The sequence below is a fragment of the Nicotiana tomentosiformis genome, chromosome 10, assembly GCF_000390325.3.
Source record: "Nicotiana tomentosiformis chromosome 10, ASM39032v3, whole genome shotgun sequence".
Taxonomy (NCBI): Eukaryota; Viridiplantae; Streptophyta; class Magnoliopsida; order Solanales; family Solanaceae; genus Nicotiana; species Nicotiana tomentosiformis.
The window spans coordinates 68,692,524-68,711,418 of NC_090821.1; the positions used below are offsets into that span (position 1 = coordinate 68,692,524).

At 37.3% G+C, this 18,895-nt stretch overlaps 1 protein-coding gene across 1 annotated transcript in view; it reads right to left on the reverse strand.

Moving 5' to 3' along the window:
* Window positions 1-18,694, reverse strand: part of LOC104102703 (E3 ubiquitin-protein ligase RHA2B-like) — a 22,626-nt gene extending 3,932 nt beyond the window's left edge. The window contains exon 1 of the mRNA XM_070187087.1: window positions 18,199-18,694. Within this exon, the coding sequence (XP_070043188.1) occupies window positions 18,199-18,694 (496 nt within the window). The remainder of the gene's footprint in view (window positions 1-18,198) is intronic.
* Window positions 18,695-18,895: the final 201 nt, after the last annotated feature.

Sequence of the window (18,895 nt, forward strand, 5' to 3'; positions counted from 1 at the left end):
GTTGATATACTGGAATAATTTTATGTGATATATTGAATATATTCCTCACACCAGGAAAGTTATGAATTTGCTATTGTGATTTCTCATAGTAATCTTTTTCTGCCTCGCATAGTTGTTTCATTGTACCCTTATCAGTTATGTTTTATAATTGTTTATATTGATAGTATACTACACATGTTATAACAGTGAGTATTATTTTACTAAAAATCCTCGTGACTACTTCGACAAGGTTAGACAAAATACTTATTGAGTATGTGGGGTCGGTTGTACTCATACTACACTCCTGCACCTTGTGTGCAGATTTAAACGGTGACTTAGCACACCAAAACCAAATGTCAAGTGGCGACTATGAAAAATCTTTTGAGATACAAATCTCGTCACTTTCTAATTGAAAACCCTTTTGATCTTAAAAAATTATTTTTATCTTTTATCATTTTAAAGAGAGTTAAGGTAAAAGAAAAGGGGTGTTCCAAATATCATTTTTGAGACTTGTTAAATACTGGAATAATAAAGTACTTGAAGTTTAATTAATTGTTATTGGCTTGAAAGTCGTGATTGATGTTTAATTTGGAACATTCGTTAAACACTCTCCTTGATATTATTTATGCTTCCTACCTTACTTGTTAATGATATACATGCGCTTGGCAAGGAAGAGTGTAAAGCACGAAGGGTGATGTCGTACCATTTCATTTACATTATCATGTGTGGGAGAGTGTAAAGCACGAATGGTGATGTCCTGCCATTTCATGTGAGTGTAAAACACGAAGGATGATGTCGTACCATTTCACTTGAGTGTAGAGCATGAAGGATGGTGCCGGGCCATTTCATTTGAGAGTAAAAGCACGAAGGGTGATGCCGTGCCAATTCATTTATATTACCATTATTTTTATATTATCATATGTTCCTGGCATGAAGGGTGTTTCTGTGAAGGCGAGGACAAGAGACATAAATTATATTGTGATATATTTTTGTTGTGTGTAAATTCATGCCTTTATCTTGAGTTGTTATTCTGCACCTTTGTTTTCTATGTGACTTAGAGTCGTTGTTCTTTCTGTATCCTTTTCCCCATGTGTTACTATGTGCCTCCCACCTTATTTCTTTTATTGCTATTGGCATTTCTCCCACCTAGTTGGTACTGTTATATGTATGCTCGGTGAGAAAGAGATAAATGCACGAAGAGTGTTATCGTTCCAATTGATTTGATCTACATATATATATATATATTTATATTGGGTGAGAATGAGACAACTACACGAAGTATTACCATGCCATTCGATGTGATATCTTGAATATATTTCTCACACCAGAATAGTTATGAAGTTAATGAGATAAATACACGGAGGTATTACCGTGCCATTTGATGTGATATCTTGAATATATTTCTCACACCAGGAAAGTTATTAATTTAATGAGATAAATGCACAAAGGTGTTACCGTAACATTTGATGTGACATCTTGAATAAATTTCTAACACCAGAAAAGTTATGAATTTGCTATTGTGATTTCTCCTAGTAATCTTTTTCTGCCTCGCATAGTTGTTTCATTATACCCTTATATGTTATGTTCTATAATTGTTTCTATTGATAGTATAGTTCACATGTTATAACAGTGAATATCGTTTTACTAAAAATCCTCGTCACTACGACGAGGTTAAACAAAATACTTTCTGAGTACATAGGGTCGGTTATACACATACCACACTTATGCACCTTGTGTGCATATTTTGGATGTTGATGTTGCGGTGTATGGCGGTGTCACGACCCAAAATCTCACATGTCGTGTTGGCGCCTATCTCAATACTAGGCAAGCCGACAGTCTCAATAAACCCCCATATCTTTTAAAATTTGAAAACATAATAATTAAATTCAGCAGAAAAAATCTCACAAATACAAATATAACACTTCCAAAACTCGGTGTCACTGATCCATATAATAATAATGTATAAAGCCATTATGGCCTGCAGCGTCGCTTAGCTCAATCCCATAAATATCCTCACAATGGACAAATATTATTGAGTGTGAAATGTATATTTTTGAACAATTAATTCAACAGCAACACGACCCCATGGGTCCAAAATATTGGCACGTAGCCTAAACATGATCTTTAATAGAAGCATCGACTCAATTACACGTGGAGAATGTTCAGATAATAACATGATTCATTAATCTTACAACTTAACAGGATTTATTCAAGACACAATTTATATGGTGCGCGTCCACATGCTCGTCACCTAATCGTGTGTGTCCCCCGGTGCCTGGCCAGCCCATGCATTTTCACTTTTGCGACTCATGCCTCGCTTCCGCGAGATCTCACTTGCAGCCCTTTTACGCGCAGGTGCGATCACACCAGATTCCCAACTACTTCAGCTCCTCCTCCAAATCCAAATTCAATCCGTTAAGCATCCGAACTCACCTGAGGTCCCCCGGGACCCCAACCAAATACACCAACAAGTCTTAAAATGTCATACGAACTTAGTCGAGCCTTCAAATCACATCAAAAAATGCCAAAAATACGAATCACACATAGATTCAAGCCTAATAAACTTCAAAACGTCCAATTTCGACAAACGATGCCGGAACGTATCAATTCACGTATGATTGACCTCAAATTTTGCACACAAGTCATAAATGACATAACATAGGTATTCAAATTTTCAGACTCGTATTTCGACCCCGATATAAAAAAGTTAACGCCCTGGTTAAACTTCCCTAAAATTCGACTTTCGCCATTTCAAGCCTAATTCCACTACCCACCTCCAAATATTTCTTCAGACACGCTGCTAAGTTCAAAATTACCATACGGAGCTATTGGAATCATAAGAATTCAAATCTGAGGTCATTTAGACATAAGTCAACATCCGGTTAACTTTTCCAACTTAAGTTTTCAATTATGAGACTAAATGTCTCATTTCACTCAAAAGTTCTTCCGGATCAAGACCAACTAACTCGGTAAGTCATAAAACAACTTTAAGGCATAAATTGAGCAATAAATGGGGGAACATGGTTATAATTCAAATAAATGATGTATTTTATTTCATATCAGCTTTGTAGTTTCTAAATCTTAGAAGCTCATGAGTTGTACTACTAGTCCTTGGGAAAAGTAGAAAGGTTCAATTACTTTATCATTTATTTTCCTCGATAAACCTAATGAAATTGGTTTGTATTTAAATGACTTACCTAATGGGTTGGGTTAGTGTCACGACCCAACATCTGACCATGATCGTGAGCGCGCCTATCATGTTACAAGGCAAGCCTACTTCCTAAAATATTTCTACTAAACCAATTATAAGAATTTAATAAAATATTTCAAAACTTAAATTTTTCATAAACTAAATCAACTCTTATTATAATTTTAGAAATACGGAAACGAGCCCCAAACATCGGGGTGTCACTAAGTCATGAACGTCTAAATCTAGGAACTAAGAAATGAAACTGTCTAACTGCCAATACAATCCAAAAGAAGAAATGATAAAAGGAGTAACAAGGTCTTGCGGACGCTAGCAGCTACCTTGCAATCTCCACAGATATCCGGCCTGAACTCAACGATCGTCGCGCTGTAACTCACCCGGATCTGCACATAAAGTGCAGGGTGTAGCATGAGTACAACCACCTCAGCAAGTAACAGAAATAACTAAGGAACTAAGCAATAGTAACGAGCTAAGTAAAATAGTCCAATTATTTATTTTCATAATTTTTAAAATAAACAGAAATAACCAGGTAAATTCCATAACTCAGTAAATGCCACAAATAAGTTTATCAGATAAATGTTGCAACAACACAAATAAATAGAACATCACATCAGTTTCACTCCATCACTCATCGCTCGCACTCAACACTCAATACTCAAAAGACTCAACATTATGCGCTCACTAGGGGTGTGTACAGACTTCGGAGGGGCTCCCAAAGCCCAAGCGCTAAGCACGGACAACTCACATGCCATAATATCAATACCTGAATCCGCTCGGTCAACTCACATGCTACGCGAACAACTCACGCGCTATGATATCAATACATGGACTCGCACGGTCAACTCACGTGCTACGCGGACAAATCACGCGTTATGGTATTAATATCCTCACAACCAGGCCCTCGACCTCAATCAATCATGTACCTCACTAGCCTCACCATCATCAACAATAAGGGAACACAACCCACATCAAGTATCACCACATATTAGGGATTAATAGAGACTGAAGTAAACATGTACAATAATTTCTATGACTGAGTACCAATACTGTGAGCATGAATAAAGCCTAAATACGATCTCTAACATGAAGGAAAACAAGTTCAACAACAAATAAACACTTAACCACAGATATTAGCCATTAGGCCTCACAGCCTCATGGGGCAGACCAAGTCTCAATCCCTCGCGGTGCATACCCGCACGCTCGTCACCTAGCGTGGGTATCACTTCCAAACCATCACGTGATATCAAATCTCCGGGTTATTATACCCTCAAAACCAGAGTTAAAACTGTTACTTACCTTAACAGCGTAAATATCCTACTTTGGGATGCCCTTATCTCTAGACTTGGTCTCTAAAAGTTTCAAATCTTTTCACAATTAATTCAATATACTCAACACGAATCGTAGGAATTAATTCCATATGAGAAAACAATTTTTTCCAACAAAATCCAAAATTTAACTCAAAAATATCCCGTGGGACCCATGTCTCAGAATCCCGAGAAACTCATAAAATCTGATAACCCATTCAATTACGAGTCAACCCATACCAATTTTATCAAATTCGAATATCGGATTGACCTTCAAATTTTCATTTACATTTTTGGAGGATTTTACAAAAAATCTGATTTTTCTTTCATAAATTCATGGATTCATGATGTAAATGAGTATGAAATAATGAAATATAATCAATATAGGATAAAGAATACTTACCCCAATGTTTACTCGTAAAAATCACCCAAACCGAGCTCCCCAACTATTTTTATGTCAAAAAGGGCCAAAACTCCGTTTATAGAGCCTCTGGTATTTTCGAGCGTCACAAGTATTGTGGGGCGCTGGCTATGGCACTATTTCCAGTATCCCAAAAATTCCCAGCGCCGGGGCTAGCACCCATCTTTACCCAGGGCATCGGCGGCTACGGGAAATCTCCTCCGATACGAAAATGGGCATAACTCTCTCATACGATGTCTGAAGTTCACGATTCTTTTTGCTATGGCTCCAAATTTTCAATACGGATCTAATTCTTCAATCAAAACTGAATTTGGAGCCATTTCCTTAATATGATACCACGTATTCTTGAAGAAATGATATCGAAACATAGCAAATCAATCCGGAATGAACTCACATTTTGTGTACAAGTCATAATACCTCGTAGGAAGTTATTCTTGATTTTAAATAGTTGAAAGGAGAGTAACTACTCAAAATAACAAGTCGGGTCGTTACAGTTAGGTTCCATCACGATTGGTCAGATTTTGGGTCGTGACACAAACAATCCTAAAAACATTGATTCCTTTACAGTTAGTGTACTGGCAACATTATCAATTGGATCATCATCTGAGAAAATGACATTTTGTTCATTTGGAAGATGGAATGATAGACTTTCCAGTGACGGTTCTCTATGGTGATTTGGGAATTTAAATATTCTCCAAGTAGCTTCACCTAGGGATATGTAGCGACAATCATAATACACGTTGATTTCATCAATAGTTGATGAACCATAGTCATGAGTACTTTGAGAAATAATAGTAGTTGCACGATCATGACCTTTATTGACATACTTAATGGATCTTGTGTAATTGCACCACACCACATTGATATGAGCAGAATATTTTAATAATAAGAACCGATTGTGTGGCACCACATACCTGTTATCCAAATCAATACCATTTTTCATAATTGTTCTACCATTATCCCTTCTTCTATAAACAGGTTACCCTTCTTCATCAACCATTGTTGCGTTAACAAACTTTTTAGATAAGTGCTTTGTCCGTCTACCATTCTGCATGCAAGGAGAATATTTCCAAGCATAACCACATGGACCATGTATCATTAAACTTTTTATGGCATTATAATAATTAGGATCACCCACTTCATCTGGTATTTATGCCAAAATTATTCGATCAATATATGACGCAGATGAAAATTTATTATGTTCATGAAGAAAAAGTAAGATATGAGCATGAGGCGGCCCTCATTTTTGGAGCTCAATGGTATAAATCGTTGCATTGGAAACTATGCAAGTTTATTAGATAAAACAATTGTCTGAATCGTAGAAAAAAATCATATAAAATCACCATCTTTATTTAAATTAAATTCTAAATATTGTATACCTGTTTCACTTGTCCGAAAACATGATTATATCTCAAATCCTTTATTAAGAGGTCCAATTTAATTTTGAACACCCTACTTAAAATGTTTGGACGATCTTCAGGATTCAAGTCCCTGCTCTCCATAAATCTAGTAATCTCTGGCCACTTAGGATTGTAAGTAAATGTGATAAAATGAACAGGGTACCCAGCCCATTTGCATATTGCCATAGCATCTTGATAATTCTGAACTATATATAGCAAGTAAAGCTTGAAGGTAGAATTATCCTTTTACCTTGGGATGAAGGATCGATGGTGGGAACTTCAACTTTTCTTTCCTGAATTCTATAAGTGAAAAATTCTCGCATGCAAACACATTGTTTTCCTCTCAATGATTCATCACCTTGACTTAAAGGAATATCCTATCTGTACCCATCTTCACGATAAGGAAAAGGCAAAAGATATTGTAGATCTAAATATACAGCGTTTAGTTCATTTATTCTTTGTAGCTGTTGTAACGATTCGGCCGGTCGTTATGAGAGTATTAGCCCCAAACTCCTAATTATTGCTTCCTCTGTTTCAATTTTGGGTTTTGTGACTTTTCGGAAAGTTTTGTTTTTGGTTTGAAGTGAAATGGGACAAATAGTACCTAAAATGGAAGTTTAAGTCGTAGGAATCGACCGTAGTTCGAACAATGTGAAGACAACTCTGGAATGGTGTTTCGACGGTTCAAATAGATCTGTAGGTAATTTTGGTCTTAGGAGCGTGTTCGGATGTTGACTCAAAGGTCCGTAGGTCATTTTAGCGTCAATTGGCGAAAGTTGGAAATTTGATAAATTTTGGAAAGTATAACCGGGAGTAGACATTTTGATCTCAGGGTCAGATTCCGATTTCAGAAATTGAAATAGGTCCATAATGTCAATTATGAATTGTGTGCAAAATATGCGATCAATCAGACCTGATTTGATAGATTTCGGCGTCAGATGTAGAAGTTTGAAACTTTGAAGTTCAATATGCTTGAATCGATATGTAATTTGTGTTTTTAGTGTTATTTGAGGTGATTGAAAGGCTAAACTAAGTTTGTGTGATATTTTAGGACTGGTTGGTGTATTTGATTGAGGTCTTAGGGGAATCGTGACAGTTGTCCAGCTTGTATTTCTATAGTGATATTGCAATCACTTCCAGAAACTTCAAAATCACCAACCACCAAAGCAACTACTTTTGGTATTGTTGGTAAGTTGTATGTTCTACCACCAGTACCTCGTTTTCCTATTAATCTGAGCTTAACATTGGAGTCTATATTCTCTTGGAATCGATCTCTGACCATCCTAACTGCCTTTGCCAAAACATTATTGTTATCAAGCATTTATTTCAGATCAAAAACAATTTCAGCATGAAGTTTATTAATACCTTGCCCACGACTGAAAAACAAATATATGATATCAATAAAGGTTTTTAAATTTATTGTTATTTTCATAGTATTATATAATAAAGGTATAAGACTAACCTGATAGCGTTGATTCTATTTGTAACTTCATTCTCTGTATATATGTGTATATATATGTATATATATATATATATATAAATATATATTATATATATATATATATATATATATATATATGGAAACTACATGCCTAGGGAACTCCATCCTGGAAATAAATAAATAAGGAAACTCCATGCCTAGGGAACTCCATCCCAAATATAAAGAAAAATGCGCTCATTATGGGGGGTGCAGACTCCGGAGGGACTTCTTCAACCTCAGTGCTATAATAACCAGATCCATGCATAAATAAATAAAATATGTTGCGGCGTGCAACCCGATCCCATAAATATTACTCAAAATCTCTAGTCTCTCGGCCTCTCAATGACATGAAAATCAACCTGACATGATGAAATGATGTATCTAGGAATGACAATAGAGACTGAGATATGATATGCAAATGATAGATATCACTGAGCACAAAATTGTAATTTAACCAAGTAATTCAATAGCAATAAGACCTCTGTTGGTCCCAAAAATATCGGCACGTAGCCTAAACATGATCTTTAATATGAGTCTCAACTCAAATTCCTCTCACACATGGAGGATATGTGGATAATGATATGATTATTTGATTATGCAACTCCACAGAATCAATTAAATCATAATTTTTATGGTGCACGCCCACATGCCTGTCACCTAGTATGTGCATCACCTCCAAACAATTCACATAACATGTAATTCAGGGATTCATACCCTCAAAACCAAGTTTAGAAGTGTTAGTTACCTCAAACAGTGCAAGGTTTTTATTCCAATATGTATTTGCCTCGCGAATCGGCTTCTGAATGCCTCGAATATAGTCACAATTAATTTGATACAATCAACACAAATTATAAGAATTAATTCCATATGAAAATACTAATTTTCCAAAAAAATCCGAAATTCAACTAAAAATTCGTCAGTGGGGCCCATGTCTCGTAACCCGATAAATATTACAAAATATGAATGCCCATTCAATCATGAGTCCAACCATACCAAATTCCGACATCAACTCGACCTTCAAATTCTCAAATCTTATTTTCAAATCCCTAGGTCTAAATCCTCGAATTGCACCTCAAAAACTCATAATCTAGTCGGAATATTGGATACAAATTCAATATTATTGACTAAAAAAGATCATAAGTGACTTACCTCAAGTTTTCTCGTGAATTCCCTCTGAAACATCACCCAAACCGTGCTCGAAAGGTCCAAAATGACAAAAATATAGGAACCCCACTATTTGTATTTTTTTCAGTGCTTTGGCACATGCGGACACTTAACCGCATATGCGGTTCTGCTTCTACATAGAATCCATCGCATATGCAGTGTTTTCCAAGGCTGGCCTTCCTCCCCATATGTGGTCGCCTTCCCGCTTCTGCGAGAAGCAGTCCGCTTTTGCGGTCACGCGCGAATCTGGGACCCCTTGTTTGCATATGCGATCACGCAGATGCGGAGTTTTCCCTCGCACCTGTGGCCACTGCTCATCTCCCCCTTGTTCTCTTGTGCTCTGCCATGCTCGCTTATGTGAGCTCGCACTTGCGAGCAAAATGCTGCAGGTGTGATTGCACTAGAAGGCCAAAATTTCCAGATTTTTCCTTAAGTCCAAATTTGATCCGTTAACCATCCAAAACTCACCTTAGGCCTCTCGTGAACTCAATCGAGACCTCAAATCACATCAAACAATGCTAAAAATACGAATCACAGCCCAATTCAATTTTAATGAAACTAAAAAATTTCTAATTTCTACATTCGATGCCGAAATCTATCAAATCAAGTCCGTTTAACTCAAATTTTGAACACAAGTCATAAATGACATAACAGACCTATAAAAAAATTCAAAACTAATGGTTGAGGCCACTAATAAGCCTCCTGATCTTTTCCCTCTCATTGGGAACCAACCAAACTGCATGACGAGCCAATTTTGAAAAACATATCTCATACTGAGTCACAGACATCTCCTCTTAGCGTAAATGCTCGAACTGCCTGCGCAGTTCCTCTCTTTGGGTTTGTGGCATAAACTTCTCCAGGAATAATATGGAGAGCTCATGCCATGCAAGTGGTGTTGTACCAACTTCTCTACTCCTCTCATAAGTCTCCCACCATCTTAAGGCTTCCCTAGTTAGCACAAAAGTAGTAAATGAGAACCCACTGGTCTCCAGAATACACATTGTATGAAGCATCCTTTGACTCTGTTCCAGTGAAAGTTGGAGGATGGAGTCTCCCAAACTTCTCTAATATCTTCTACTCCTCGTCATTCATAATAGGACCACCTAGGCCTGAGCAGCGGCAACCGGCTGGAATGGTAGTGCCCCTGGTATTTGAAGTCCTTGCACTACCTACTATGGTGTACGGGCGATAAGGGTATGAGTACCTCCCCCGGCCTGAGAAGTGGCTGGTGCGGCTTGAGCTGAAACCACCTGAGCAAGGCCAGTGAAAATGCCGCGACTCAAAATCCACTAGTCGTGACGGCACCTAACCCAACCTGCTAGGTAAGCCAACTAATAACCATTCAATTTCAATAATATTAATAAGACAATTGAACTAAAGGAATTATCTGAATCTTATACATTTCCCAAGAACTGGTAGTACAAATCATGAGCTTCTAAGAATAGAATTTACAAAGATGAAATGAAATAAATACATCGTCTGTTTGAAAAGTACATAAACATAATTTTTATAGATCTAAGACTACAACGAACAAGAGGAAGCTACGTCCGGGGCGCAGGTACATCTTCAAATCCAACTCCCATCGAACACAACAACATCAACAACCATCATCTGCACGCAAAGTGAAGAAGTGTAGTATGAGTACAACCGACCCTATGTACTCAATAAGTAACAAAACTAACCTTAGGTTGAAAGTAGTGACGAGCTAACAAAAAGGTCGGGCCAATATACGAGTAAGTTTGAAAACTGTGATTTTTCACAAAGCTCCTTTCAACAATAAATAAGATGTTTCATTTTTCCATTCCAGATAGCTAGTGAGAAATGCATCACTATACCCATATGCCAATGTGTGTGAGAAGTCATGAATGCCGTGATACCGTACAACATAAGAAAAATACATCTATATGCTTGTATGTCATATGTGCATGCCAATGCAATGTATCTCAGAGATGAAATAATGTACTCACACTCTTAGAGTACTTAATCTCACATTCTCACACATCCAACTCATCATGCTTAATCACTCGGTACTGTATATGGCCAATCCGGCCCAAGAAAGATCCATCCCAGAATATACACATCAACTGATCATCAGTCACTCAGTACCGAGTAGGGCCAATCCAACCCGTGGAGAATATCCATCTATTGGTATATAATTCTTCGAACAAGATCCATATCCAGGGAAGATCCATCCCTCAATAATAACAACTGCACTCACTGGGGGTGTGCATACTCCGGAGGGGCTCCAACAGCCCAAGCACTATCATAAGCCAGATCCAGGGATAAATCAATATAACATGTTGCAGCGTGCATCCCGATCCCATAAATGTCACTCATAATCATTTACGCGGCCTCACTCAGTCATCAATCTCTCTAGTCTTTCTCCCACGGGCTCACAATGTTATGAAACTAGCCCGAAAATAATGATATGATACATCAATAAATAACAACAGAGACTAAGATATGGTATGAATGCGTGGATATGACTGAGTATGAAATATCAATAAAATCAGTGAGATGACAGTAAGAAACGACCACTGTGGGTCCAAACAGTATCGGCATAATGCCTAAAATGATATCTAGCAAGATTGACAGCTTAACTACTTTATCGCATGGTGAAAACACGGATATCAACAAAGTAAGACCATAATATAGTTCTATAGAAACAACAGAGTCTCAATTGACAAGGTGCTTTCCCACACTCCCGTCACTTAGCATGTGCATCACCTCAACACTAATCCTTCAACACGTATTTTGGGGTTTCATGCCCTCAGCTCCAAGATTAGAAGAGTTACTTACCTCGAACAAGCCAATACCAATGTCAAGCAAACCAAGCGATGCTCCAAAGATGCCATCCCACACGTTCCTACCTCCGAACGGCTCGAAACTAACCAAAAACAACTTAAATGCATCAAACAATGCTAAAGGAACCAATCCCGATCGAAAAAGATCAAATCTTGAATCAAAAGCCCAACCTGGGCCCGCACCTCGGAACCTGACAAAATTTACAAAATTCAACAACCCATTCAATTACGATTCCAACCATACTAGTTTCACTCAAACTCGACTCCAATTCGATGTTCAAAACTCAAAAATTCATATTATAAAACTTTAGGCCAAAACTCCCAATTTCCTCTTTAAAATTCACAATCTAATTATCAAAAATAAAGGTAGATTCATGGAATATAATCACAAGGGAGTCAAGAACACTTACCCCAAGTTGTGTGGATAAATTCCTCTCCAAAATCACCCAAATCGAGCTCCAAAATACGAAAATGGGTGAAAATGTCGAACCCTCGAATTGAAAGGGTTTTGCCCAGGCTTTTTGCACCTGAAAAGCCTGGGCTCGCAACCGCCTCTACGGAAATAATTTCACAGCTGCGCTAAAACTCACTTCTACGCCCAAATCCTTTGCTTCTGCGGGGCTATTGATGCGCCCCAATTTCCCGCTTCTGCGATCAATCCTATCCCAGCCTTCCTTCACTTCTGCGACCAACTTTATGCATCTGCAGACTCGCATCTGCGTTCAATCTTCCGCAGATGTGGAAACACCAAAACCAGCAGCCTTCAACAATGCAATATGAAACGAAATTGATCCGAACCTCGTTCCAAACTCATCCAAGCCATTTGGGACCCCGTCTGAATAAACCAACAAGTCCAATAACATAATACAGACCTACTCGAGGCCTAAAATCATGCATAAAAACATCGAAACGATGAATCGCACCTCAAATCAAAATCTATGAACTTTGAAACTTCAACTTCCACAACTGATATCGAAACTTATCGAATTACTTCTGATTGACCTCAAATTTTGTACACACGTCATATTTCACATTATGGACCTATTCTAATTTTCATAATCGGATTCCGACCCCAATATCAAAAATTCAACCCCCCGCTCAAACTTCTCAAAAATTCAACTTTCGCTATTTCAAGCCAAAATCAATAATGAACCTCTAAATCACAATCCGGACGCGCTCCTAAGTTAAAAATCACCCAACAGACCTAATGGAGCAATCAAAACTCAGTTCCGGGTTCAAATTCACAAAAATTCAAACTTAGTCAATTCTCCCAATTTAAAGCTTAAACAATGAAATTCATTCTTCCAATTTGATTCCGAATAACGTGAAAATCAAAACCGATGATTCACATAATTCATAATGCATCATACAAAGCTACTCATGCCCGTAAACTACCGAGCGAAGTGAAAATTCTCAAAACGACCGGTTGGATCGTTACAGAAAACAGTCAATATATGGGCTAAAGCCTCCTGAAGGCCTGGAATCACAATAGGCACAGCTGGTGCCTGAGCTGGTACCGCCGGCTCAACTATATCTCGAACCTGCTTTTGAGCTACAGAAACTGGTGGTTCTATAGGTGCTGGTCCAATTGTTATAGAGTTACACCTCGGCCTCTACCATTACCCCGGTCTCTACCACGGCCCCGACCTCTCGTGGCCCTAACTTGTGGCACTGGTGGTTGGCCGTCCGATCCAGTAGTACTTGTCCTCACCATTTGTGAGAATAAAATAACAAAAAATTAGTTTCCGGAATCAACAAATTTACACGACAAAATACAAGAAAGTAAAATTTTCCTAAGGGCTCGGCACCCTATCGAAGATAAGTACAGACGTCTCATGTCGTGTACTTGTCCTCACCATTTGATTTCACCCTATCAAAAAGTGAAATTCGCATGTCGTGATACCGCCTATCTCAATACTAGGCAAGCCGATAACTTCAATAAATCACAATAATCTTTTATGTTTGAAAACATAATATTTCAATTTAATAGAATATCCCACAAATACTATTATAAATACACTCCTAAAATTCGGTGTTACTAAGTACATGAGCATCTAAATGATAATATAGTCTGATTGATAAAACACTATCTGGAAATATAAAACAGTACAATCAATTGAAAGGATAAAGAGATAAGGTCTGCGGACGCCAAACAACTACCTCGATAGTCTCCAACATATAAAACTCTAAAATCTTGCAATTGCCGTATCCGGAAGTATATAGATCTGCACACGAAGTGTAGAGTGTAGTATGAGTACAACCGACCCCATGTACTCAATAAGTAACAAGACTAACCTTTGGGGTGAAAGTAGTGACGAGCTCCACAGGTACAGTCCAATATACAAATAACAATACAAAAATGTAGGCATGTTCTGAAGTTCAGTATTTAAACTCAGTACAAGTAAAATAGATAAATTATGCATGATATGATGAATATGAAATCTCTATATCTACATGCCAAAATATATGATGTATGTGATGTACCACAATGGAAACCTCGTGTACTCACACTCTCAGAATACTCAATCACTCAGTATTGTATATGGCCAATCCAGCCCAGGGAACTCCATCCCAAATACATATATATCAACTGAGAGTCAGTCACTCAGTAGTGTACAAGGCCAATCCAGCCTAGGGAACTCCATCCCTAAATGTAAATAAATAATGCAACTCCATGCCTAGGGATCTCCATATATATATATATATATATATATATATATATATATATATATATATATATATGGAAACTTCATGCCTAGGTATCTCCATGCAGAGGGGCTCTTTCAGCCCAAGCGCTATAATAGTCAGATCCAGGCATAAAGAAATAGAACATGTTGCGGCGTGCAGCCCGATCCCATAAAAATCACTAAAAATCTCCAATCTCCCGGGCTCTCAATGACATAAAAATCAACCAGACATGATGAAATGATGTATCAATGAATGACAAAAGAGACTAAGATATGATATGCAAATGATAGACATGTCTGAGCACAAAATTATAATTTAACCAAGTAATTCAATTGAAATAAGACCCCTGGAGCTACCGAAGGAGACGAATGCAAGAATTTTTTAAGGGGTGGCCACAGATTGTGAAGGAGTGAAAAAATAGATAGCATGTGTTTGTAGCTGCAGGGCTGCTGGGGAGCTAAAATGCTTAATGCAAAAGCTAATTTTCTAAGTTTCTTCCTTAATCTACATATAGCATTGTTGTATAGGAAATCTGAGATCTTTGATTATGTTTTTTTGTAAGATTAGGTGGCTGAGTTGTGCTAAGCTAATGATTTGTAATTGCTTTGATGATTAATAAAAAGCCTAATTAATTACCCCAAAAAAAAGACCTTTATGGGTCCCAAAAATATCGGCACGTAGCCTAAACATGATCTTTAAGATGAGTCCCAACTCAATTTCCTCTCACACGTGAAGGATATGTGGATAATGATATGTTTATATAAATATTCAACTCCACATAATCAATTAAGTCACAATTTTTATGGTGTACGCCCACACACCCGTCACCTATCATGCACGTCGCCTCCAAACAATTCACATAATACGTAATTCAGGGATTCATACCCTCAAAACCAAATTTAGAAGTGTTAGTTACCTCAAACAGTGCAAGTTCTTTATTCCAATATGACTTTTCCTCTCAAATCGGCTTCTGAACGCCTCGAATCTAGTCATAATTAATTTGATACAGTCAACACAAATTATAGGAATTAATTCCATATGAAAATACTAATTTTCCAACAAAATTCGAAATTCAACTCAAAAATCATCAGTGGGGTTCATGTCTTGGAACCCAACAAAAGTTACAAAATATGAACGTCCATTAAACCACGAGTCCAACCATACCAAATTTACCAAATTCCGACATCAACTCAACCTTCAAATCCTCAAATCTTATTTTAAAATCTCTAGGCCCAAATCCTCGAATTTCACCTCAAAAAGACGTAATCTAGTTGGAATATTCAATGATAATTCAATATTATTGACTAACAATGATCATAACTGACTTAACTCAAGTTTCCTGTAAACACCCTCTGAGAAATTCCCCCAAACTGTGCTTGAAATGTCCAAAATGACAAAATATCGGAACACCTCAGCTTTGTAATTTTTCTAGTGCTTTCACACATGCGGACACTTAACCGCATTTGCGGTTCCGATTATGTGGATAATCCATCGCATTTGCGGTATTTTCCAATGTTGGCCTTCCTTCTCTTCTGCGGTCGCCTTCCCGCTTATGCGAGAAGCAGTCCGTTTTTGCGGTCACGCGCGCATTTGTGACCCCTCGTTCGCATATGCGATAACGCAGGTGCGGAATCTTCCCTCGCACATGCAGCCACTGCTCACCTCCCCCTTGTCTGGTTCTACTCTGACATGCTCGCTTCTGTGAACTCGCACTTGCGAGCGAAATTCCGCAGGTGCGATTGCACCAGAAGGCCCAAATTTTCAGATTTTTCCGTAAGTTTAAATTTGATCCGTTAACCATTTGAAACTCACCCGAGGCCCCCCAGGAACTCAACCAAATATACCAACAAGTCCTAAAATATCATACGAACTTAGTCGAGGCCACAAATCACATCAAACAACAGTAAAACATGAATCACATCCCAATTCAAGCTTAATGAAACTAAAAAATTCCAACTTCTACATTTGATGCCGAAACCTATCAAATCTAGTCCGATTGACCTCAAATTTTGCACACAAGTCATAAATGACATAACGGACCTATGCAAATTTTCAGAACTAGATTCTGATCTGGATATCAAAAAGTCATTTCCCCGGTCAAACTTCCAAACTTAAACTTCCTATTTTCGCCATTTCAAGCCTAATTTAACTACGGGCTTCCAAATAATTTTTTAGACACACTCCTAATTAAATCCAAAATATGATACGGAGATATTGGAATCATCAAAACTCTATTCCGAAGTCGTTTACACATAAGTCAACATCCGGTCAACATTTTCAAATTAAGCTTTAGACCTTGGAACTAAGTGTTCCAATTCATTCCGTAACCTCACCGGACCCGAACCAACTACCCCGGTAAGTCGCATAACAACTATAAAAAACAAAATGAGCAGAATATGGAAGAACGGGGCTGTAATATTTAAAACGACCGGCCGGGTCGTTACACAAAATTTTATTTAAAAATAATGAAATATTCCACACTTGACTTTTACAAACTTGCTTCTAAAATGGTGGCTGAGAAAGACGGCTATGGAATTAACACGTATAAGACTCAGTTCTTCCTTTCTAAAAAATTCTTTTTACAATGTCCTTGAAACATTCTACGAATTTATTATGTATTCTTTTTTTTCCTTCAAATTTCCATATATCACTTTGAAAAGAAATACTGATCACATATTATGCTTGTTTTAGACATAATTATTATTGTTTCTACTGAAATTACAAAGTCCTGATTGGATGATTAAACAAGTCAAAATTATGTGTATTGTTGATTCAAAGGTTAGATGAAAAATAGGTAAGATCCGTTCATCATTAACTAAAAGTTTCTGAGTCACGAGAATAACAAAAATTCTAGGAATGCTTTCCCTTTTAATGAGACTTACATGACACCAATCCGGATTAGTTGAGTGACAACGAGGTGAAATCACTCTTTTAGTGGCGAATCTAGAATTTAAATTTGATAGGTTTGACCTGTAAGATAATTCATAGCTTGAGACTCATTGCACTTCTACAATTATGTGTTTATATTAAATATTTATTGAAATTTTAGTGGGTTCTTATATATGAATATATGTTCTACATCGGCATCTCCTCCATAATAATCATGCCGAATGAAGCGTTCTTGGTTTTGAGTTGGTACATGGATGGGCCAACTCTTTGGGTCGCAATAGTGCCTACGAAAGATTGATAGAGTTAGTCATACATTGAAAACACTGAATTCTGATAAACCCATTGCGCATATATTGCGTCCACCTTTGACTTTCCTTGTCTCTTGCCATGATAAGGTGGTAATATAGGCATCGACGCTAGAAAAATAAGTTTAGGGGTGTAATACAAACAACATAATATAGTTATTATCATCCAAAAAAGGTAAAAGCATGTATCAAATAGTTTTCAATAAATTTCTAGGGTTTCACAGAATTGAGTGGTCAAACTTTGGTGTGAAGAAACCAAATTTGAATTGAAAATATAAAGACTAGAGAGTGAATATACCAGTAATTAGTTACCACTAAATGATTCAAAAGGAATATTATTTGATACATGGCATACTCACAAATAGACTGATTTTTTCTTCATCATCATCATCATTAATTAAGTTTACCATTGCCATATAATTTACAAGAGATGCATGAAAATGGAAATGATACATATATCTCCTAAGAACTATAATGTTCATCTTCCTTCTACCATAATCATGCAAATATTTTATTTATCGTGTCCACCATTGATAACGATCTCTCGACCTCGTACCTGAGACAAAATCGAATGAAATAACCTCTTGATGCAAATTAGCAACGAGGGGAGGTGGCTTGAGATGGTTTCTACATAACGGACACGTCATACGTCCCGTACCAAGCCACCTATCTAAACACACCCTATGAAAAAGATGATCACATCTTAACTCTCTAACTTCTTCTCCTTCTTCAATCTTGCACAAACAAACTGCACATTCTACTGAACCCGAAGACTCTGATTCGGGTTCATAATGCATAACTTCAAGCTCATGATCATGATCCTGATCCTGATCATGAGCATTTCGAGAAATTGAACTAAGATTATAAGGATGAGAAAAAGATTGAAGGAGGAGAATTTCCCAAGCCCATTTCAACTGAGTAGCGATAAAAACTACATAGTTTAGTACTATAGTTATCGATGATCTTGGAAACTTTTTTAGGGTTTTCTTCAAAATATAGATGGAGATAAAAAGAAGAATCAAGAAGGTGATAGCTGATGAAGCTGGACGCATCTTTTTTTGTCTTCTTCTTCTTCTTCTTTTAAATGTGCAACTTTTGTGATGTTTCAAAATTCTCACAAAAGCTGCTTGGTGTATGTTTTGGGAAGGATAAAGGAGCTTTATATATAGAAGAGGAGAAGTAGCAAATTGGCTACCTGAAGAGTATAGTCAAAATTAAATAATATTTTGGTCATTGATTATACACGTTTTTAA